Source organism: Doryrhamphus excisus, linkage group LG2 (assembly GCF_037039965.1).
Source record: "Doryrhamphus excisus strain RoL-2023G ecotype Guam linkage group LG2, RoL_Dexc_Guam_v1.1, whole genome shotgun sequence".
In the NCBI taxonomy this organism is placed as follows: Eukaryota; Metazoa; Chordata; class Actinopteri; order Syngnathiformes; family Syngnathidae; genus Doryrhamphus; species Doryrhamphus excisus.
In genome coordinates, this window is record NC_136358.1 from 27,439,240 (window position 1) to 27,462,907 (window position 23,668).

The 23,668-nt window shown below is 42.2% G+C and overlaps 1 protein-coding gene across 2 annotated transcripts in view; it reads right to left on the reverse strand.

Moving 5' to 3' along the window:
* Positions 1-989: 989 nt before the first annotated feature.
* fam20cb (FAM20C golgi associated secretory pathway kinase b) overlaps positions 990-23,668 on the reverse strand; it is a 47,255-nt gene continuing 24,576 nt past the window's right edge. Inside the window, exons 4-12 of one of the 2 annotated variants that reach the window (XR_013627009.1) lie at positions 11,143-11,235; positions 6,134-6,249; positions 5,096-5,276; positions 4,904-5,013; positions 4,749-4,830; positions 3,626-3,685; positions 3,383-3,533; positions 3,059-3,271; positions 990-2,996 (exon numbers count right to left, since the gene is read on the reverse strand). Coding sequence is in view for 1 of the 2 variants with exons in the window: in XM_058062247.2 (XP_057918230.2) it covers positions 3,161-3,271; positions 3,383-3,533; positions 3,626-3,685; positions 4,749-4,830; positions 4,904-5,013; positions 5,096-5,276; positions 6,134-6,249; positions 11,143-11,235 (904 nt within the window). In the remaining variant the exon portion in view is untranslated. Of the gene's footprint in view, positions 2,997-3,028; positions 3,272-3,382; positions 3,534-3,625; positions 3,686-4,748; positions 4,831-4,903; positions 5,014-5,095; positions 5,277-6,133; positions 6,250-11,142; positions 11,236-23,668 lie in introns of those variants that run through there. The other variant, XM_058062247.2, reaches the window with a different exon arrangement.

Here is a 23,668-nt window from a genome sequence, read left to right on the forward strand (position 1 = left end):
GTCTGCGGTCGTCTGCAGCCATTAGTTGTCCTCTGGTCGCTCTCTGATGGTCGCTGTAGGCCCCGCCTCCTCCATTCATGTATGTGTTGATGTCAAGCGACCAGTAGCTTTTTTCAGGAAGCTACTCAGCATGGAAAGGTTATGAAAACAAAACAGTACACTGGGAACAGCCTGACTGAAATGAGCCAATTTAGACGGAGCAATGTTCCAAAATGTTCCAAAATGTTCCAAACGTAGAAAAAAGGCCTGCTGTGTGCACGTGAGCAATAACGTATTGATACAAAACATCTACAACTTTAATCTTAAGCTTTACGGTGGCCATGTCACACTGTCAGATGTGAAAAATACCACTCAAGTATTAAAATATCTACAGTATAGTACATTTAAAAAAAATCAATTGTTATAATATTGAAATTTTATGGTGGTTTCTCTATTAACATCAGTTTTTTAAGCCAACAATGAAAACCACACATTGAATGTAAGACATTAACAACACAACTGAAAACAAAATGATTTTTTTTATGCTTAAGGGAGAATAAAAATCTGTGAAAAAGTGTTAAAGCATAAATTAACTGAGATTAATTGAGATATATCAGTCAGCTGTGCCCCGCTTTTATCCTTGTTTTTAGCTCTGAACGAATGTATGGATGCTGTATTTTAATTTTACTCTGTTTTTTTACTCAACTTAACTGTAAAGCATCTTTGAGTATTTTGAAAAGCTCTATACAAATAATATGTATCATTATTATTGTTATTATAAAGCCATTGCCTTGCTTTGGGACTCCAGCCAACAACAGTGAGAGCCATTGTCCACAAATGGTGAAAACATGGAACAGTGATAAACTTTCCCAGGAGTGGCCAGCCAACCTAAATGACCCAAAGAGCACGACAACAATCACTCATCCAAGAGGTCACAAAAGACCCCACAACAACATCCAAAAAACTGCAGGCCTCACTTGCCTCAGTTAAGGTCAGTGTTCAAGTGACCCCACCATAAAAAAGACACTAAGCAAAAACAGCCTGCATGTAGTAACGCCGCACTTCAGAAAAACAACATCATACCAAGAGTAAAATACGGTGGTGGTAGTGTGATATCTGGGGCTGTTTTGTTGCTTCAGTACTTGGAAGATTTGCTGTGATGATTGGAACCATGAATTCTGATGTCCACCAAAAAATCCGAATCTGAACAAACCAACTTGAGTTCTGCAGCAGGACAAAGATCCAAAAGACACCAGCAAGTCCACCTCTGAATGACTGAAGAAAAACCAAATGAAGACTTAGGATTGGCCTAGACAGTTTTTATACGATTCCTTAGTTGGAACAAAAAACAGGACTTTGGTTTATTTCGTTTTATTGCACTTTAACCATGATGCATAAAAATGAAAAGAAACAAAACACAAACAATGTGCTGCTGATGAACTTGAATAACATGTTCTCCATGGACCCCATCCACTCCCACACACACACACACACACACACAGTATTGACACATGACCGTAAAAAACATTTCATGGAACAGATGGAGTCAGCGCTCGCTTCTACAAACAAAGACCTCCCCATTTTATCTTTACCGGGAAGGAGCTGCAACAGCCATTTTGGGCTATTGTGAAACCAGACATTCAAGTATTTCTATCATTGCACAGGCACTAGAATTTCCTATGGTATATATTCAATTTTTAGCCAAAGACGCAAGCATTGGCACCAACAGCTCAGCCGTTAAGCTGCTGTTCATGAATGAAATTTACATCCCCGAAAATAATTTTTTTCACAACTCGGGATGCTCCGATCGTGGGTTTATGCTTCCGATTCCAATCATCCGTGAGTGAAATCGGCTGATACCAATCACATACTGGAGATTGTATATTTTTTATGTATTTATGGTGAGTGCTATTGTTCTGTAGTGCTGTCTATGGGAGCTCCCCAAAAAATAGGTACATATAAAAACATACATACAACGCACTGCTATTGTCTATATGACATGAAAAAGGGACCCATCAAATTATTCTAGCAGGACTTTTTGATCGGCGATGAAAGGCATTTATCGGCGTATACCCATAACGTGCTTCCTCAAAAAAATTGATCGGCGGCTAATCGATCGGAGCATCCCTATTCACAACATCTGGACTGGAATTATATTACAAAACAACAATAATATAAAACCATTTGTGTAACACTGGGCTTTTGGTACCAAACTCCAAACTCACTGGCCACAACATTAGGTACACCTGCGCAATCTATTTATATGCAATACAAGAATTATAAACAGCTCTCAGTGTGATACGGTGTAGTTTTACTACAATAATAAACATATTGTCTTATTCTCTATTGGATCTCAATAGATTGCGGACGTGTACTTAATATTGTGGCTGCTGTTGCTGTTGAAGGTTACGTTGAAACATAAGAAAATAAACAGTAGTTGGGAACAGACAAAAAAGTGTAAACATGCTCATCAATATTAGCCATTTTAATTCCAGTTTTTATGCTTGATGAAATATGTAAATTGTTGCATGTCCCGTCTTGCTTAGTCGTTGCTTTTGCACGCAGTAATGTCTCCCTCTTGTGGACGAATAAGGAAGAACACCACTGTGGTGTAACGTTATTTTTCAACCACATGAGGCTGGTTTTGTACCGATTAATTTCAAACAATAAATATGATTTTAAATAAATACTTTCTCAAGGACATTGACGGGCAAATCCAGGAGTTAACCTGCACTCCAATGAAAATAATTCCAAGCCTGAACAGCCATGATAGAAAACAAAATAACAGAGATTTTACTGTAAATCCACAAAAAATATTTCTATATCATGAAGTCTTCAGAAACCAAACTGGCTTCTCCTTCTCCATTTGTGATGCCAGCAGGACGTAGAAACATATTATTCAGCCGGGAGAGCATTTTTAAGTCCCTCAGAATTCACTGAATTCAAAAAAAGGTCCAGAAGAAGACAAAAGAGAAGACTTCTCCATCATCGTCTCGTGCATCTGCTGTGATGCTGTTCTACGTGAAGATTGTTTGATGAGAAACAACTCAAGTTCTGTCACATGTCAGCAGGTTCTGACCTTTAGGCGGCTGGGTCTGGCCTGACACTATCCAGTTCTCATCAGGAGGAAGTTCCAGGACTTGAAGTTCCAGTCCCATTAAGCTTCTAGTCCATCGGCCAGCTACCTCCTTCTCGGCCCTGTGTGGTCGGGCCATTGGTCCTCTTGGAGGTCGTTTTCCACCACGTAAGTGTAGCCCTCCTTTTCAATGCATTCAGCCAGAGCCAGCAGAACCTTCACAACCAGGACCAAAATGATGACACCCAAAATAACATAACAGCATTATCCTTCTAAAGCTACATCGGAGTTTGGAAGTGGAGTTTAAAAAGCATGAAAAGTGCTGACCTGGCGTAGGCGGCGGTCCATGGCGTCCAGGTGTGGCTGGATGAGGATGGGGCTGAGGCGGTCCCTCACCAGGGACTCCGCCATCAGCGTGGACAGCTTGTATTCCTCCTTAGCCAGCAGCTGCAGACGCAAGTGTGTCGACTTGCGTACCCTGCACAAAATATAGACGATTAGGTACGGCTCACACACACACACACACACATTGAGCAAAAACATTAAGATTCATAGCAAACGTGACTTTACCTGCAGCACTGGGTCAGCGGAACCAGAATGGACTTCTCGTCATGAGAGTGCTTCCCAAACCTACAAATCATGGATGGTCATTGATCACCATTCATAACAATGATGGATGCGTTCTTCTTCAAGTATTTCTCTAAATAGGCATTTATTGTTTGCTTCAACTGAGCCTCCAGGCCCCTCCTCCCTCCTGCACGCAGGAATGAGGGCGATACAGCGCAAATCCGGATCAAAATCGATATCAACAATATGTGCTTAAATATCAATATGATAATAAAAATATCAATATATCACCCAGGGGCTGCACGGCAGTCGAGTGGTTAGCGTGAAGACCTCACAGCTAGGAGACCAAGTTCAATTCCACCCTTGGCCATCTCTGTGTGGAGTTTGCATGTTCTCCCCGTGCATGCGTGGGTTTTCTCCGGGTACTCCGGTTTCCTCCCACATTCCAAAAACATGCTAGATTAATTGTTTTCCTTTAAGTTGGACTGCTGGTTTCAATTTTGTATTTTTATATTTGTCCACCAGATGGAGCCACTTTTCCTTATTGAAAGCATGCAGAAACATTTCACATCTTGCATGTTCATTCATTCATTTATTCATTCATTCATGGTGTCTTAGCTGTGAGGGCTGCACCCTAACCACTCGGCCGCATGTTACTTTTCAATTTTTCAAGGCCTAAAGAATATTGTCTTCTTGGGCGATATAAACATGGTACTGTGTATACCAAAAGAAAAAAAGTTTGTTTCCATCATTTTCCATTCTTTAGTAATCAGCAGTGGAACACAAATAACAGCATTTAACAAATGTAGCCATGTACTGTATATTTAGTCAAAATGTCTAAACAACGATGCCAAAACATAAACACAAAAAATGGTTGTCTTACATGAAAACAACCATGAAATATTTACAATTTTCACATTTGCAAATGAACTGTATTTTTCCATTTTTCATTTCTATGTATTTCATGTATTTCTATGGCCGACCTCTCCACCTTGTGGCCGTTTTTTTTTTGGCTTTTTTGCACCAAACATGCTCTCTTCTATTGTGGAGTTGCATCATCACCTTGCAAAAAAACCCCGCAAAAGACGTATAAACACATGATGTGTGTCAACATGTGATCTCTCACCCTCTGCCGTTGTCCAGATGAATGATAAACGTCTCATTTCCAAACTTTTCAAAGGTCTCATAATGATGCCTGTCCATGTTTCCTGTCATGAAACGTAAACGTAAACATCATATTTAAAAAAAAAAACTAACCAATGTCATCTTGCGCCAACTGACCCATGAGGAAGTCAAAGATAGTCATGTCCATTATGTCCAACAGTCTCGTCCCGCTGTCGTAAGGGGGGGTCTGTTTGACCTCCTCGCAGTAGTCTGGGTCCACCTCCCATCTGAGTGAAAACATCGATGCAGCCAATGAAATGAATTAAAGTGTAATATATTTGTAATCATCACCAGTGAACATTTTCTTACTCTGCCTTCTTGCGTTTGTGGTACGAGCGTCTCCACGGGTTCCTCCAGGTTTTACGTTTGGCCAGGGCGAGGTCTGGGAGGAAGGCGGCCAGGGATCCTTCTATCTGGTCTGGTTTGCCACACAGAGCGTGCTCAGTGGAGCAGTAGTATGAACATTCGCCGTAAAAACACACGTTGTTGGCTGAGGGAAGAATTGAACACATAATGTTGATATTATATATTATATATGATCACATACATATTCATGACATGCTTTATTATGATTAAGAGTTGAATCCAAAATTCTAACTTTACATTGATAATTTTCTGTATTAGTTACAGTATTTTCCGGACTATAAGTCGCACTTTTTTTCATAGGTTGGCTGTTCCTGCGACTTATACTCCAGAGCGACTTATAAATGAAAAAAGTGTTTATGTTCCATAAACAATGGACATCTTTTCTGTTCATGTTTATTTTTTGTGTTAGCATATCTTACACCTATTCAGCATGTTCTCTATTCTTTTATTGTTGGAAGTTTATAGTTTATAAAATAAATTACCCGCAAAAAATGTTTTTTCCTACCTAATTATGCATTTTTGGCCTTGTGTGACTTCGGAGCGACTTATAGTCCATAAAATACAATATATATGTTTAATAATGATGTGAGTAACAATACATTTTCAACATCCTGTCGCTCCTTTTTTAGGTCAATAGCAACACCAATGATTCATATTTGGTTGTACTCAAGTTACATCCTTCCCGACCGCGCCTTTTTTTTTGCTCTTCAGGCATTCAAAGCACACCAACGATGAAACAGCGTTCAGACAAGATTAATGGCCCCGGGAGGGATTCAATGACTTGGATTAATTGCTGAGATTGTAAGTAAATTCAGTCCCATGAGACGTTCCCGTGTGCGTAATATGTGACCAAAAGTTGCATAGCTCATTAAGTGCGGCGCTTTGATGCAGGCGAGCGTATGCGGCGAGTTCCCCGTTAATATTAATGTCCCCTGCATTTCGGGTTCTACAATTAGCTCTCCTCTACATGAGGAACATTACCTGGTGATATGAAGAATGTCCTCCATAGCTTTTTATCTCGTGTGACATCTCGAATTTCCTTGGTCATGTTGACAAGTCGGCCGGCCACAGGGGGAACGCGGCGGAAGTCCAGAATCCTACAGGATAGGAAAAACACACTGGGGTTGAGCATCCATACATTTTCAATGTAAAGTGTTGATTTAACAGTGAAATTCTGTCCACCCTGGCTTAGGAACCTAATACCTTATCCGCCACCAGGGGGCACTGTGACATCAGTAAAGCACCCCTGCCTCCTCCTGTCTCCATCAGGCTTGTTCTAACCTCCAAATACCATCCTGGCGTAAAAGCCCATCAAGATAAAACTTCACCATCCATTCAGGGAAGTTGTATTCATACGCCAACTGCTGCGGACGTCGCCGTGGTTGCGTGCCTTCAGCCGGAACAGTTTAAGTGGAATCTCAGGTTAAGTGTGGTATTGTTGTGTGAGGTAAAAGATGACATGGCGGTGTGCGTGCCAAATGTCCATTTTATGCATCTGTGGCCAATGTCTTCAATATGACATCAGAACTGGCTCTTTAAAAATTGATACCCCCCCCCCGACAACAGCTAATGGGCTTAGGGCCCGAGGGCAGGCTGGAGGAGGACATCACCAGATTAAAGATGGAGACGTGGGGAGGAGTCGGAGGAGAGATAGGGAATATATCAAATAAATACAATAAACTACGAAGCATGTTTATTTATTCGTGATGTTGCAAAAATAACAGGATGGTTCAGCCCTCAGCAAAAAAAGTTTGAATACACTGAAAAAGAAATATTTTTTTATGTTTGCTTATATTTTTCACCTACGTGTGACGTAAAAGAGGTTTGTGTATCTTTATGGATGTAAAGCTTGGTATGGACTAAATGTGTGGTGTTTTTGGTCCACCTCCCGGACCAGAAAACTATCGTTTAAACACCTCAAAAAAAGTAAAATTTGCGACAAAGGCGGACCTAAAAAAACAGGGGGAAATCAAACCGTCAAAAAAGTGGGATTTTTTTTTTGCCTTCTTTAGGTCCTGCCAGGCCCCTGATGAATGTGTGGTGGGTTTTGTCCACCTCCCAGACCAGAATACTATTGTTTAAACACCTCTAAAAAGTCAAATTTGCGACAACCGCAGACGTAAAAAATGGGCGAAAATCAAACCGTCAAAAAAGTGGGATTTTTTTTTGCCTTCTTTAGGTCCTGCCGGGACCCCTGATGAATGTGTAGTGGGTTTTGTCCACCTCCCGGACCAGAAAATTGTCGTTTAAACACCTCAAAAAGTCAAATTTGCGACAACCGCAGACGTAAAAAATGGGCGAAAATCAAACCGTCAAAAAAGTGGGATTTTTTTTTGCCTTCTTTAAGTCCTGCCGGGACCCCTGATGAATTTGTGGTGGGTTTTGTCCAGAAAAGTGTCGTTTAAACACCTCAAAAAAGGAGAAATGGCGACAGCGGTGGACCTGAAAAACGGGTGAAAATTGACCTGTCAGAAAAGTGAATTTGGACAGCAATTCCCAATGTGGAGTTTTTTTGTTTTTTTTTTTTGGGGGGGGGGGGTTATGTAATAGGCCAAAACTTAAATGATAGAAAAAAACTATATATATATATAAACACCCACACCATATTGTATGCAAATCTGGAAATGTACGCAAACCAAGCGCATGCTAACCAAGGTTCCACTGTATATGGAATAAAAACATCATCCCGTCACACTACAGTTGTAGACGACTTTTCCGCCCTACAGAACAGAGCAGATCGAGAAATGCGGCAGGAACAGAGTCTCCAAAAACCTATTAAATGTGCATTAAATTCAAAGTACGAAAAATAGGATCAAGCTTTTATTTTCCTCGAATGCAAAATTGACACAATGTAGTGTTTCTTCTGTTCCCATGCTAAATGCAACAGCATCAGTTGCCTTTTTTCGTCCCTCTCACAAGCATCAGTGACTGTTCAATATGAGGTTGTATTCGATCTGTTTTGGCATCGCCGCAGACGGGCTGCTCTTTTTCCACCTGAAGTGAATCCAATCACATAATGAAGTGTGTTAATGGCGGCGTACAGCCTACAAGAGAGGTGGCTTTGGCTGTGTTATTGCTGCTTTAAAGGAGCCTCTGTACGACTATGGGCCCCGTGGGAGGCAGTGCAGCCTCACTCTGCAACACCAGCAGCGGGCCCCCGTCTGTAGCCAAGGTCTAATTTAGAACAGACAAAATAAAGGGGAAAAAAAATAAAGTGCTGCTTTTGGCAAACCCTGCCTGGCTTATATTTAGAATGGGCACAGGGCCTTTCATGCCTTTGGTTTCCTCCTCTTCCCCTCAACCCACACACACATATGCCAGCTGTGTGTGTGTGTGTGTGTGTGTGGGGGGGGGGGGAGAGAGAGGAGAAGCAGATGTGTAGCAGACTGTTGACAAAAGCTGCTGCTAATGCAATTTCTGCATTCTGTGTCATTGCGCCTAAAGGAAAGACGAGAGCGACTCCACCGTTTCTCTCCTCTGCCCCCCCCCCGTCGACATGTGAATGGACAAGTGTTGTAACCTCGCTCTCAACTTGTGTCAGGATGGAAATGAAAAAGCAACGCTCGCATCGCCGCTCCGACCCTAAGCCTTCTGATGTTTCCTGTTTTTTCACGAAGCTCCCTTCAGTGAAAGAGGGAAAAGAGCGTACTGCTCAGCTAAGTCATTGTTGGGTCGGATGCTGGCTGTGGGAAGCCCAATTTATTCTCTGGGACTCGTGGCCTCTCGGTGCTCAGGGCTTCACTGTACGGCCATGTGTTTGTGACACAAAACCGATAGAAGCAGTGAATGAGAAGACGTATAAAAGCGTGTAAAAACAGAGAACATGCAAGGTTCTGACGATCCCATTATTGGGATGCCGTTTCCTACATCAGTGATTTTCAACCACTGTGCCGCGCGGCGCACTAGTGTACCTTGAGAAACCGCCAGGTGCGCCGTGAGGAATTATCCAATATCAATTTTTATAATTAACATTTATTAATCATCATTTGCAAATATGATGTCAATAGCCATTATGTCAATAGTATACATGGACCCAAATATTCCAATTCACTTTGGTTTATTTGCTCAAACGGAAAGAATTGAACAGATATGGAATATTCCTTTAACCAATCCGATTGAGGCATCTTGTACCCGCTCAAACGGAAATTTGTCAGGGTGCCTTCTTCTTCTTCGTGGTGTTTTTCTTCTTCTGTTGTTTATTGGCGGTTGGCCAGCAGCTTTCGTGTGCATTAGCGCCATCTGTGGAACAGAATCTAAACCCTTCTATACGCCATTCACAAGTCTACTTTTATTAAAAAAGAAAATATATATCTATATAAAACATGTCCAGAGTTTAATTATAAAATATTAGCAAGATTGAATTTGATCTTTTCCTGTTTAAATTTATCCCGGGTGCGTTCTTATGACGTAACACGCAGATCCAGACGTTCTTCCGTTTTAAAAATGGAGGCCAGCAATCGGCACTGGAATGCTAAGCAAAGTTTGTTTTTGATTCAAACTAAATTCCAAGACTGCACAGACGAAAAACGGACAATACGGAGTTATTCCAACAAGCGAAAGAAAAACTCCAGGAAGCCGGTATCACGTGATGTTGGTGTTTACGTTTTACTGGGCATGCCCTATTGACTATTCTGGTTGATTTTCACGGCGCATGTAAGACAAGAGATTGGAATATTCCTTTCCATGGATACCATTGTTTCCTGAAAGGTCATTCGGAAAGAGAAAAACTCGTCATGTAAAAACGTGGCTACTGTAATAATAATGTAATATTGGTCCGTGTGGCAACACCTGCCTTGTTCCACTGATAGACTTATTGATGCACGTGTGAGGTCGTGGTGACATTTTGAAACATTTTTGCTCAAAAAGGTTGAAAAACACTGTCCTACATGACATGAGCCATCGGCTAATTGGGAATAGATAACAATAGCCCTAAGGTGTAATTATGGCGGCTTTTTACAGGTATTGTCACAAGGTGATCTCTTGCGTAGTAAAACCTTAATTCCAACATTAGTATTCCGGTCTTCATGTAAAATAATGTCACCATATTACAAATCTTTACAGGAAGGCAGAGGTGCCCTTCACGTCTAGTGTTCTGCAGCTTTGTCTTCCTCCCTGCCAGGTGCTTAATGAGCTGACACGAGGAGGCGCAGATTAGCAATCAGGGCCGGAGTCAAAGCAGCAGGACATCAAACAGGACATGGTCCCTCCATGACCACAGAGAAGAACAGCTTCAACTTGACCTTTTGGTCACCAACATTATTTCCAATGTGCGTATTTTTGGAGTCACAATGGAGGTGGGTAGGAATAGAAGGCCATTCATTGCTATTTACTGCCATTTTTTTGGCAGAGTGCATACTGCTGATTGCACAAAGGGACAATTTTCCCTGCCCCAAGTTTGTGTTATTGTTTACGGTGACATAAGTTGTGTTTTAATGACACTTCCTGGCTGTTAGCAGGACATATGTCAGATGTGTACGTCTCAGACTGCTGATTGGGGGAATTGTTTCCTGCCGCATCATGGTTGGATAAACACAAATATGGCGAGTTCATAATTCATTAAATGTAAACTTTGCTTGATAAAAATGCTTCAAATGGAAGGCTGTGGGCTGCACGGTGGTCTAGTGGTTAGCACGCAGACCAGGGTCAATCCCACTGTCAGCCATCTCTGTGTGGAGTTTGCATGTTCTCCCAGTTTTCTCCGGGTACTCCGGTTTCCTCCCACATTCCAAAAACATGCTAGGTTAATTGGCCACTCCAAATTGTCCATAGGTATGAATGTGAGTGTGAATGGTGGTTTGTCTATATGTGCCCTGTGATTGGCTGGCCACCAGTCCAGGGTGTACCCAGACAGCTGGGATAGGCTCCAGCACCCCCGTGATCCTCGTGAGGATAAGCGGTAGAAAATGAATGAATGAATGAATGGAAGGCTGTGTTGTTGTTTTAGATAGGATGTTTTTGTGCAGAACTTCCGATGCATGTCTCCGCCTCACCTGTCCAGGTGGAAGGCCGCAATCTCAGCATTGTGTCTCTCAAAGTCAGAGAAATAGAAGAAGTCCGGGGGCGTCTCCTGTTCCCGAGTCTGCCTGCAAGGACACATAAAAAGAGCAACAATATTTAGACAACATCCTTAATAATGCAAGTTTGCTAAATAAATGTCCCGTTGCACAGAACGACAAGGTGCTTCTACCCGTCTACTATTTGCTTTGTTGGCAACAACAAAGCCACAATCGAAACATCTCACTGAACACCCTTGAGGGGAAGCGAGGACAATTCAAGGTCAAAGCCTTCCTCCTGAAGAGGCCATCCCCGTTCCCGCTGTGTATCTATTTCCGTCAGACTCTGATCCTGCTGAAAAATTGCTTCCCACAGACATTGTGCTTTTAAAGCTCTTACAAGAAGTGAGAGAGGCTCTTTAAGACTTAAAAAGCCAGCACCGATGGAATAGGAGCCAGAATGGGGCCGGACAGATGTGTTAAAAAAAAAAGCTAACAAGAGACCGGGTGATATTTGAGTTATTTTATGAGCAATACTTCCACTTTGCTTTGTTGTTATTGATCACAGAAGCAAAGAATTGGCCCACAGCCTCGGTTGTTTCGTCTTCTTCAGCTTGCTGGAAGAAGATGAGAAGATGAGAAAATATCTTGGCAACTTCTCCTCCATTTCACTCCGCTTCTCTGTGCGTCCACGGCTTCATACCTTGTATCTGTCCACTTTCCCCTTTCCATCCATTTTCGCTCCTCTCCTCTCTTCAGTTGGCGTGCTCGCTAACTCCACAGCTGCATAGCTGACAGTCATTAACTATCCCGACGTGATGCCCACAAGCACATTCATCCACTGAAAAAATCCTCCATTTCTTCCTCTTGACTTATTGCTCAGCTCCGCAGTCCTCACACACCTCCACGCAGGCATTTGACAAACACCTCCCATGGACAGCTGAAGCGTTAGCTTACAACGATCTGGCATGGTTCCATTTTTGACGTAAACATCACACATCACAACACAAAACACACACAGCAACATCACTCCAATTACAACTACAGTTCCTCGTTGTGACCACATGACCCCGAGGGGCGTTCACTGACACTCCAAACTTCATTTAATCTACGAAAAGATACCATATTCCTATCAGCATTGAAGTTAACTTGGAAATCCCGGAAAATACACCCAAAACGTGACTTTAACCTACACTGCATGGTGTCCTTCAACGCAACGCCTCGTTGTGCATAATAACACACTTAATGTGTATTCAAATGTTCTGCTATTAAGGAGAAAAATACAGGAAAATAGATTTTTAAACTTCATTTGGAGGTGTTAATACAAATTATTTACAGTATTAAACAGTATGACTATTAAAATACAGTAAAATGGCCATAATTAGTCATGATTCATTTGAAAGCTTATTAATCTGATTACACATTTTAATCACGTGACAGCCCTAAATGATTATTTTGAATGGATTAATTGGATTTGCATGATTTTCTATGAGAACATTTGTTCCGGATCAAATTACTAACACAAACTGTAGTACTACTCTACTTGCTTTTTTACACTTTCCCACTAAATCCTCCTGAGAAGGTCTTTTGTGCAAACAGATGTCTTCATCTACCGTTATCCCTCATTACAACATGTCTGTAGTGTCAACCAAGAACCAACAGCATCTTTTGATTGTATCGCTACGCCTCTTGGATGCTTCGAGTAAGAATGACGCTGACTGACTGACTGAGAGCAGTGTGGAATATCGTTCAACTTGAAGTGTGATAGTCACAACACAAATACTTGATTGTATCAAGCAGCACAATGAAGTAGTCTCCAATAAAAAAAAAAAAAATCTATACTACATCCATCTAATATATATCCGGTGATAGTCCTTGAAATAAATGCATGCCTACCTCATAAAAACATCCCTTTAAAAGAAAAATAAAGCACTTTGCCGCTTATTTCAAAACAGAGCTGTCAGTGTCGGAGAAATGCTCTGAAGGATAAGCGTGAGCAAACATTCTAGCACAATGATTCACGGCCGTTCGCCCTGAAAGAAATACTTCACATGTCCTCACCACATTGCCGTGTCTCCTTAGGGGGACAATAAAACGCTATAAGCTGCTTTATACACACGCCTACAATCTAGCATCGCAATGAGGTGAGCGAGCTTTCCAAATGCTAATATGATTAAGAGTGGTTTGGGACGTATTTCTAGGAGAAGCCGCATAAAGAGGACTGTAATCTAGTCCCAATTCAAATGTCAATAAAGTTATGTAGAGCATGCAATGAAACATATGAGAATTTTATGTCTGGGATCGGGATGCATATGAATTCTCTAATGTTCTAAGAAAAACAGGTTTAGTCCGATAAGGTCGACGTGAGCAAAGCGAGGGAAACATACATAAATGCATGACCACATAGTAAAGTCTCGGCTCCATAAATGTTTGAGCACGGCGTATGCGGCATGCTGGGAGAAAACACACAGGAGGGTAAAGACTGTTGCTCAAGAGGTGCTTTCCTGCTCTTAAATTGGACATATCTTACTTAAATATTTCCAAATAGAAGGTGGATCTGCGCTAAGTGATAAGCTATTTTGCACCAAGCTGCCAACAGAAGCTTCTCCGGCAGCCAAATGCTGCACCAACAAAAATCCAATTTTTCACGCACAATGTGGCGCCGCTATACAGCTGCCTGTCTGTCGCAGCATCAGAGGCGTGATCAATGGCAGCGGGTGAGACATACTGAGCCCGGCATGCCCTGGCTGACCCCCGGGGGGGCCCACGGTAAACACATAGTTGACACTGGCTGGACAGACACTTTCTTGGCTGCAGCTTCCAAGGTCTGAGGGGCCCTGCAGCAGCCAGCGGGGGTGTGGTGGTCTATCACGGCAAACACAGCACAGTGTCAGAGGGTGAGTGGAGAGTGCTGCTCCTGTGGAAAAATCTACCTGCACGTCATTGGTCGGTGTGTACTGTATGGCTCTGGCTTCAAAACAATAAACAATATGGATATGCCATATGCAGTGAAGCGACGCTAGTGGTAGTTTCACTTGCGTAACACCTTTCTAAATTAATTTCACTGTCAGAGCACAAAAATAGCATTCGGCGTTCGGTACATTAGCACAATTAATAAGATCCGAATAAGCGGTAGAAAATGAATGAATGAATGAATAAAGTTGCATAAAAAGGTAAATTACTGTGGTTGTAGTTTGGAGTGGCGGAAAGAAGAACGCATTACATTTGATTAAAATCAAGATAACTGCAGCAAATCTACTTATATTTGGAATTTCAATCCTACGGGAAACTACATGGCTGCCCACCTCTTATCGTTCTTTAATATTATTTATTATAATAAATCAATTATAAAAAATAAATGCCTTTTTGGGGCATTTAAGGTAGTCAATCATTTTGGTTTTGTTTGGCTTTTGGCTCGCATGTGCTTTTTTTTTTACAGGGAATTTGTCCATTTTGTCAGTAAAAATGTAAGATGTATATGCAAGATGTCAAATATGACATAACAGGGTCTTTGCTCAAGAGCACTGAGGTGCGAGGGTAAAGGTGAGCTTTAAAATGCAAGACAGGCTCATCGAGCCCGTGAGCATCAACCACGGTGGGGACGGCAGCGGCCATGACAGGAGGCGGAGCATTGTTTTATCTGGAGCGGAGCCTGCGTGAAGGCTGACCTTTTCAGCAATGACATTTGATAAAGTGACTAAACGGCCTCTCACCAAGCCGGGCAGCGGCGGGATGCGCCTTCTCGTCCTATGAATGCGTGGATGTTTACTGGTGTTGCTGCACTGTAATTCCGTGGATTTAGCACCCAAATGTGGGTTGGGGGGGGCGTGACAGGGCATTGGGCTTTGAGTAAGTGTGGTGCTCACGGTAGAGATGACATTTGGTTTATGTGTGCGGAGGAGGGAGTGATGCGGGGAGAAGAAAGGAAACGAGGAGATGATCTTAGAATGATGAAAGGGATAAATGACAGCAAGAGAAAGGTGTTGTATCATTTTGCTGTAATGGAAGACAAGAAACAGGGAAAAGTCAATAATAGACACAAGGAGGCTTTGGAAAAAAAATACTTTGCATCCAAAAAGGGATGAAAGAAAAGGCGAGCAATTTACGTAGAAAGAAAGGAAGTAAGGAAGTGAAATGACTATAGAAGGTGTTGATTAATATTACATTCATGAAATGAACTAATACTGACGTCATGCACTGTTAATATGATGAAAGCTCAACACTTATTAATTTACAAAAAAATTAAAAATGACAATGAATGCACATCAATGCCAGAAAAGAATGTGATATACAGTACAAAAAGTGTTACGTTACTGTAAGTCACACTTTGAAAAGACAGCAGAAAAAAAAAAAATCACTCAAGCATAATACAAAAGCCTAAGGGCTCAATAACATCAGAGTGTGATCCAGGTGTGTGTAAGTGTGTGTATCTCGGGCTATGTGTGTCACCATTTTTCAGCGTGATGGCTGTCATCGTTCCCCGGGCGCTACAGTGCTCTTCCTTCTCCTTTTCCCTCTCCTCCTACTCCCTCCTTACTCTATTACCCCTTCTCAACCAACGCCTGACATACAGAGAGATAGCTGTTTCCTTCCAGCGAGCAAACCACTCACTCACACACACACACACACACACACACACACAGTAGAAAAAAGGATCACAAGTGAGTCTCGCCACAGTTAAGCCAAAAAATATTTCAACAACGACACTAAGTAATGATTTATCCTTCATACATCATCACAATGAGGTAGAAATGTATGCATATTTCTACTTTGGAGGAGGGTTGTAATTCTACCTTGTCGAGATAATGATGAGTTGTCATGTTGTCACGGTTCATTTGCACACGGGTTGGTGTCTGTACAAAACCAAAACCAAATACTCAGTAGGTGTCTGCATAAATTGAGGGTTGGTTTTTGTAGGCCGATGTAAAGGCCCAAAAAAGGCCAGCATTGTTAGCGCAGTGAACGGCATCATGGCATGTCTATCACATGAACGTCTCTGGGCACAGTTTGAGCTACGGTGATATAGACTGTTGTGACTTTGAGTTTGTATTCTTGAATGGTTATATTTTTGTTTCTGTATGTCAATATCCTAAACAAATTATTCATGTGATGAAAATCCAGTTTAGAGCTTTAAAATAAAAAAAATATGTCGAAAAAGTGTAGTTGAATTGCTACTATTGCGGGACAAAGATGTCCTTATCATTATTTTTCTTAACTTTTGATGAACTTCAGTCCTGATCAATAAGGTTAAAATTCTGTAATCAATCAAATATCATGTATTTATAATCAAAGATTACTGATCATGATTTATGACATAGTAATCAGTAATCACTGCTCATGTGTACGCACATCACAAAGAGATACATTCTCCCACTTTCTCATGCACTCCAGATCATTATTCAAGTAAAATTTATTCATTCATTCATTTTCTACCGCTTTTTCCTCACGAGGGTCGCGGGGGGTGCTGGAGCCTATCCCAGCTGTCTTTGGGGCGGGGTACACCCTGGACTGGTGGCCAGCCAATCACAGGGCACATATAGACAAACAACCATTCACACTCACATTCGTAAAATTTATATATTTAAAAAAAAATAATTTTCTTCCAATCGACACTATGTCCTTTTTGTGGTTTAGGTAATTAAAAGTCCTGGTTCTAATTAGAGAATTTCCAATATTGTCTCCACTCCCATCCGGCCCAATGCTACAAGACAGTAAGCATTTATGCTTGATGATGATATATACAGTATGCATTGTGCTCCACAGTCCAACAGGCTATAAAAGCATGCTTTATGTGCGTCTCAATAAGTATGAATAAACACAATTTCAATATAATGAATTATGCATCAAAGACTATTTCAAAAGAGGCTACATCCTGTTTTAAGTTTAGTCTTTGTCTCCCGGGGGGCCAAATGCATGCATAAATGCAGACATCTTGACTAAACGCCCTCAGAACACGAGCATCCCTTCTTTATTCCGCCACTTCAAAGAGGACTGAGCGCCACAAAAAAGGAATAGCCTTGAATGAAAATCACTGAGCAAAACACAACCATTAGAGGTTTAGCATGTGGCAAGACACCATGAAGAGCCGTGTGAGTGGAGGAGGAGGAGGCTGGAAGAAGAAGGATGCTCAAGTAGATTGCTATTGAGAGGCTTTTTAGATGATAGGGCGGCCATTAATCTGTGTCTATATGGGTGTGTATTGTCATCCTGGGCATTAATCCCTGACGGAGAGGCGTGCTTGCAGAAACCAACACACATCAGGCTTCTCGGCTGTTGGTCATGCTATTCTGGAAATATCAAACGCAGATAAACAGGCCGCAAAGATGAAGACATCATGAAGACGTGAGTTGATAAAGATACGACGACATTGCCTGGGCATGACGGCGCACACACATTTCTATGCCATTTCTAATCCATTCATTCTTCATCCTTGGTGTTGCTAGTGGCCGCACGGTGGACGAGTGGTTAGCATGTAGGCCAAAAAAAAGTCCAAAAAGTCCAAAAAAAAACTAAATCTGAATATCTAAATTGGTTAGTTATATTATTATCTAAGTTATATTATTAAGTGAGGGCGGCACAGTCGCTAGTGGTTAGCGCGAAGACCTCACAGCTAGGAGACCAGGGTTCAATTCCACCCTCGGCCATCTCTGTGTGGAGTTTGCATGTTCTCCCCATGCATACTCCGGTTTCCTCCCACATTCCAAAAACATGCTAGGTTAATTGCCGACTCCAAATTGTCCATAGGTATGAATGTGAGTGTGAATGGTTGTTTGTCTATATGTGCCCTGTGATTGGCTGGCCTATAGTCCAGGGTGTACCCCGCCTCTCGCCCAAAGACAGCTGGGATAGGCTCCAGCACCCCCGCGACCCTCGTGAGGAAAAAGCGGTAGAAAATGAATGAATGAATGAATATTATTAAGTTAAGTTGCATTCCAGTCGATGCTATTCCACTCCAGTCCTGTCGGTGGCAGTAATCTGAATCTGAACATCTGCATTGTTTCTATGTCTTAACCCTTCGTTCCAATTCACTCTCCATCCAATTCACTCTCCATCTCCATCCAAGAGGACTGACAGTGCAGATGTGTAACGCAAGCTGCGGTGTGATGTCCTATTTGCTTCGAAATGCACCAAAGTTAGACGGAAATTTGAAAGAGAAATTTGATTCCAATGGAGCTTTGGAATTGATGCAAGCATTGCAAAAGAAGAATAAATAGCAAGAGGAGACAGGTATATATACGTAGATGCTTACAAGACAAGTGGAGGATGGATGAAGCGCACGCAAACGGCGGCAAGGACATGGCAAACATGCAAAATTGATTGAAATTGAATTTCATAACAGAAATGTAAACATGAATCACCGAATTCCCAGCGAAAGCCGTAAAAGAAGCCACACTGCTTTCTAATCTCCATTTCTAAAGCAGGGGAGGATTACACGTGTGTGTGCTTCTGTGAGTGGGTGGAAAGATGATGAATTTTCAGCGTACGGCATAGAAGATGAACCCTAATCTTGGCCGTTCATTCAGCTTTCAAAACCAATTCCATCAATGATGTGGCACCGCCACCGGTTGGCTCACAGGGCGCACACGCAGGAGTCCTGACCAATTAATCACGTTATGTTACACAATTGCATACGCCTGTGAATGGAATGATCGTTCAGTGGTGAAATATGTGCTGCAAGAGTGTCCTATTCTGGGCTTGCAATGTTGTTTAAAATGGGAGTTTGTATTTAATACAGCGTTAACTCGGGGTTTGTTGACCCATTTTGCATAATTTTTACCTTATTGAAGACTCTTGTTGGCGAAGATGAGAGCACAGGAGGGGATGACAACTCTTTTGGCCCCATGGGGAGTTATTTAGCAGTCATAGTGAGTCACCAATGTGAAGGGTGCTTTGTTTGGGTACGCCATTCCACAGAAATTATACATCACAAAGCAAAAACCGGGGCAAACTTTTGGCAAAAAAAAACCCCAAGTCATACAAAAACTCATGCATTTGACAATTTTAGCAAAACTAGCTAAAAACACATTGTAATATTTTAATATTTTCTGCTTGCAATTATAGTGATATATTTTATATAAAGAGGGCTGCACGGTGGTCGAGTGTTTAGCACGCTAGGAGACCTGAGTTCAATCCCACCCTCGGCCATCTCTGTGTGGAGTTTGCATGTTCTCCCTGTGCATGCGTGGTTTTTCTCCGGGTACTCCGGTTTCCTCCCACATTCCAAAAAACATGCTAGGTTAAATAGCGATTAATTAACCTACAGTGAAGAAAATAAGTATTTGAACACCCTGCTATTTTGCTATTTCTCCCACTTAGAAATCATGGAGGGGTCTGAAATTTTCATCGTAGGTGCATGTCCACTGTGAGAGAGATAAACTAAAAAGAAAAATCCAGAAATCACAATGCATGATTTTTTAACAATTTATTTGTGTGATACAGCTGCAAATAAGTATTTGAACACCTGTGTATCATCTAGAATTCTGACCCTGAAAGACCTGTTAGTCTGCCCATTAGAAGTCCACCTGCACTCCATGTATCATCCTGAATCAGATGCACCTGTTTGAGGTCGTTAGCTGCATAAAGACACCTGTCCACCCCATACAATCAGTAAGACTTTAACTTGTAACATGGCGAAGACCAAAGAGCTGTCCAAAGACACCAGAGACAAAATTGTACACCTCCACAAGGCTGGAAAGGGCTACGGAGCAATTACCAAGCAGCTTGGTGAAAAAAGGTCCACTGTTGGAGCTATCATTAGAAAATGGAAGAAGCTAAACATGACGGTCAATCTCAATCGGAGTGGAGCCCCATGCAAGATATCACCTCGTGGGGTCTCAATGATTCTAAGAAAGGTGAGGAATCAGCCCAGAACTACACGACAGGACTTGGTCAATGACCTGAAAAGAGCTGGGACCACCGTTTCCAAGGTTACTGTAGGTAATACACTAAGACGTCATGATGTGAAATCATGCATGGCACGAAAGGTTCCCCTGCTTAAACCAGCACATGTCAAGGCCCGTCTTAAGTTTGCATATGACCATTTGGATGATACAGAGGAGTCATGGGAGAAAGTTTTATGGTCAGATGAGACCAAAATAGAACTTTTTGGTCATAATTCCAATAAGCGTGTTTGGAGGAAGAAGAATGAAGAGTACAATCCGAAGAACACCATCCCTACTGTGAAGCATGGGGGTGGTAGCATCATGCTTTGGGGGTGTTTTTCTGCACATGGGACAGGACGAGTGCACTGCATTAAAGAGAGGATGACTGGGGCCGTGTATTGTGAGATTTTGGGGAACAACCTCCTTCCCTCTGTCAGAGCATTGAAGATGGATCGTGGCTGGGTCTTCCAACACGACAACGACCCGAAGCACACAGCCAGGAAAACCAAGGAGTGGCTCCGTAAGAAGCATATCAAGGTTCTAGCATGGCCCAGCCAGTCTCCAGACCTGAACCCAATCGAAAATCTTTGGAGGGAGCTCAAACTCCGTGTTTCTCAGCGACAGCCCAGAAACCTGACTGATCTAGAGAAGATCTGTGTGGAGGAGTGGGCCAAGATCCCTCCTGCAGTGTGTGCAAACCTGGTGAAAAACTACAGGAAACGTTTGACCTCTGTAATAGCAAACAAAGGCTACTGTACCAAATATTAACATTCATTTTCTCAGGTGTTCAAATACTTATTTGCAGCTGTATCACACAAATAAATTGTTAAAAAATCATGCATTGTGATTTCTGGATTTTTCTTTTTAGTTTATCTCTCTCACAGTGGACATGCACCTACGATGAAAATTTCAGACCCCTCCATGATTTCTAAGTGGGAGAAATAGCAAAATAGCAGGGTGTTCAAATACTTATTTTCTTCACTGTAGCATGTTAATTGTAGTTAATTGTCCATAGGTATGAATAAGAGTGTGAATGGTTGTTTGTCTATATGTGCCCTGTGATTGGCTGGCCAATAGTCCAGGGTGTACCCCGCTTCTCGGCCCAAAACAGCTGGGATAGGCTCCAGCACACCCAAAAAACATGCTAGGTTAAATAGCGACTAATTAACCTAGCACAGGGGTCAGCAACCTGCGGCTCCAGAGCCGCATGTGGCTCTTCAGCCTCTTTATTGTGGCTCCCTTTGCGATGCTTGAATATTTTTAACACCCGAGTGGGGAAAATGCACGTCTTTTGTAATGAGTTTTAAAAAATCCAACTTTGTCTGAGACCATGAATGCATCCTGAGTGAGTTCTGACTGCTATCCAGTTCAGTACATGAAGAAAAACAAGTAATACTTACCTACAAATCTAAAAAATAAATTTGAGATAATTTAAAAACAGCGGCATGGGAACTTGTTTTTACGTTTACAGTAGTTTACACATACATTTATGTAAGTTTATCTCCAAAACTAGCAAGAGTACTCCAACTCGTCTTTTCTTATCTGAACTACTTTGATACCCCCAAATTCCCTCCAATGTTGTTTTAAACATACTATATGTTTTGCGGCTCCAGGCTATTTTTCTTCAGTGGGCATTGGGTAAAATGGCTCTTTTCATAGTAAAGGTTGCCGACCCCTGACCTAGCATGTTAATTGTAGTTAATTGTCCATAGGTATGAATAAGAGTGTGAATGGTTGTTTGTCTATATGTGCCCTGTGATTGGCTGGCCACCAGTCCAGGGTGTACCCCGCCTCTCGCCCGAAGACAACTGGGATAGGCTCCAGCACCCCTGCGACCCTTGTGAGGATAAGCAGTAGAGAATGAATGAATATGTAAGGATGCATAAAAATGCGATATTAGTTGATGGTTTTTCCCGATCATGAAAATCCGTATTAAAAAAAACGTTAATTCCGCCGCAGGAGATATGTCATATCGGTATCGGTAGATACCGGTATGGGAAATTGCGAGTTGGACAATATCGTTTTTTGGTACTAATAATATGTAGCTTAGTAATAGACAAGATGAAGATAAAGTGATGCTAGCAAACATTTCAACAACATTTTATAACCTTACATGTAAGTGAAGTTTTATTAATTAATTAATTAATTAATTAATGTGACGTTTTATCCTATAGTAGCACGCTATTAGCATCCCCTACAAAAGGCTTAGTCCTCAAAAAGTCGAAAAGGAACTTTCGGTAAAGGCGGACACAAACTGATTCAGATCAACCTTAATGGTGGCGAAGACGCTACAATGTTATTATGAAGAAGGCCCATCAACATGACAACATGACAAATGCCAGCCATTCTTTATCTTTTTTTTCACCATTCAAGCTCACCAGCCAACCATCAGCCGGCCTCTATGTGGTTTTTGGTTGTTGTTTTTTTTTACGCCTGAGCAGCTGCAAGGTTTTTAAAGAAATCCAATAATAAAATCAGACAATGATTGCATCATTACGCTCATTTATCAGCGTCTGTAATTGCTGCATATTGAAAGAGTCTCAAGTGACCGTGTGTAAAAATAGCCTCTGTTGAGAGTTGCAATCTTTACGGGATGATTATGGGACCGGCTTGGCTAAGACTGATTGCTGTGGCCTTTCCAGAGCTATTCTGGCTCTGCTGAGTGTGTGTCTTCCACTCCGCATTGATCTATCGACCCACGGTCCACTAGAACCTGGCTCGGACCAAAAAGGTACATTTCTGAAGCGCACACGTTCTCTTTCACACCGGCATGCATACACAGTCACAGACAAACAAGCATGTTGATTTTTGATGACAAGATTGATGAACCCACTCCGAATCCCCCCAACAATAGGCAGCCACTCGACCCTTCAGGCGTGCAATGTGTGCCATCGAACCCCCGTTTGCAGAGATGTGGCCTTCAGTGCGGTGTAATTGGAAGGGAACAACTCATCCGTGTGCAGCTCAGCAGGTAGGGTGAAGAAAACGATTGCTATTGTTGCCTGGAATGAGATGCCCGGCGGTACAAGATAAGCGATATTCACATCGTTTGCAACGATCCTCATTTTGTTCCACGTGAGAAACAACACGAAACAACACTCTTAAGATGAATAATTGAGGCAGGATTCATTAGGGATCTTTCTAAAAGGTGCCTGGACTCTAGTGTAACTTCTCCTGATCCGTAAGCTGGTTCACCTCCGTGCTGCTCGTCTCTCTCCAGTGTGCGGCAACAGAAGCTTACGAGTGCGGCGGCGGCGGCGGCCAGCGTGTAACTAAATACAGAGCTGCTGCTGCTTTACGGCTCTGTCATGGCCCATCTTTCATTCGCTTGATTCCTGCAGCCCGCGGCACTCAAGTGCAGTGGGAACGCTGCCAGCGCGCGTCTGTGTTGACAGTGCACATGCATCACGACCAATGCTGCTCTCTGAAACCTTCTCAGGTCAGCTGATGTTATTTCCTCACTACATGCAGGTGCCGTGTGACGTAGATAAACACTCCAGCGGAGACCTCCAGACAGAAGTGGCATGTTTGGTCCAACCTTGTATAACTGAACCAAAATATTACAACATGTCAGTATGATGCAGTGCAGTCCAACAACCACAATTACCGACAGAAAGAAAAACACAAACAAAACGTTTGGT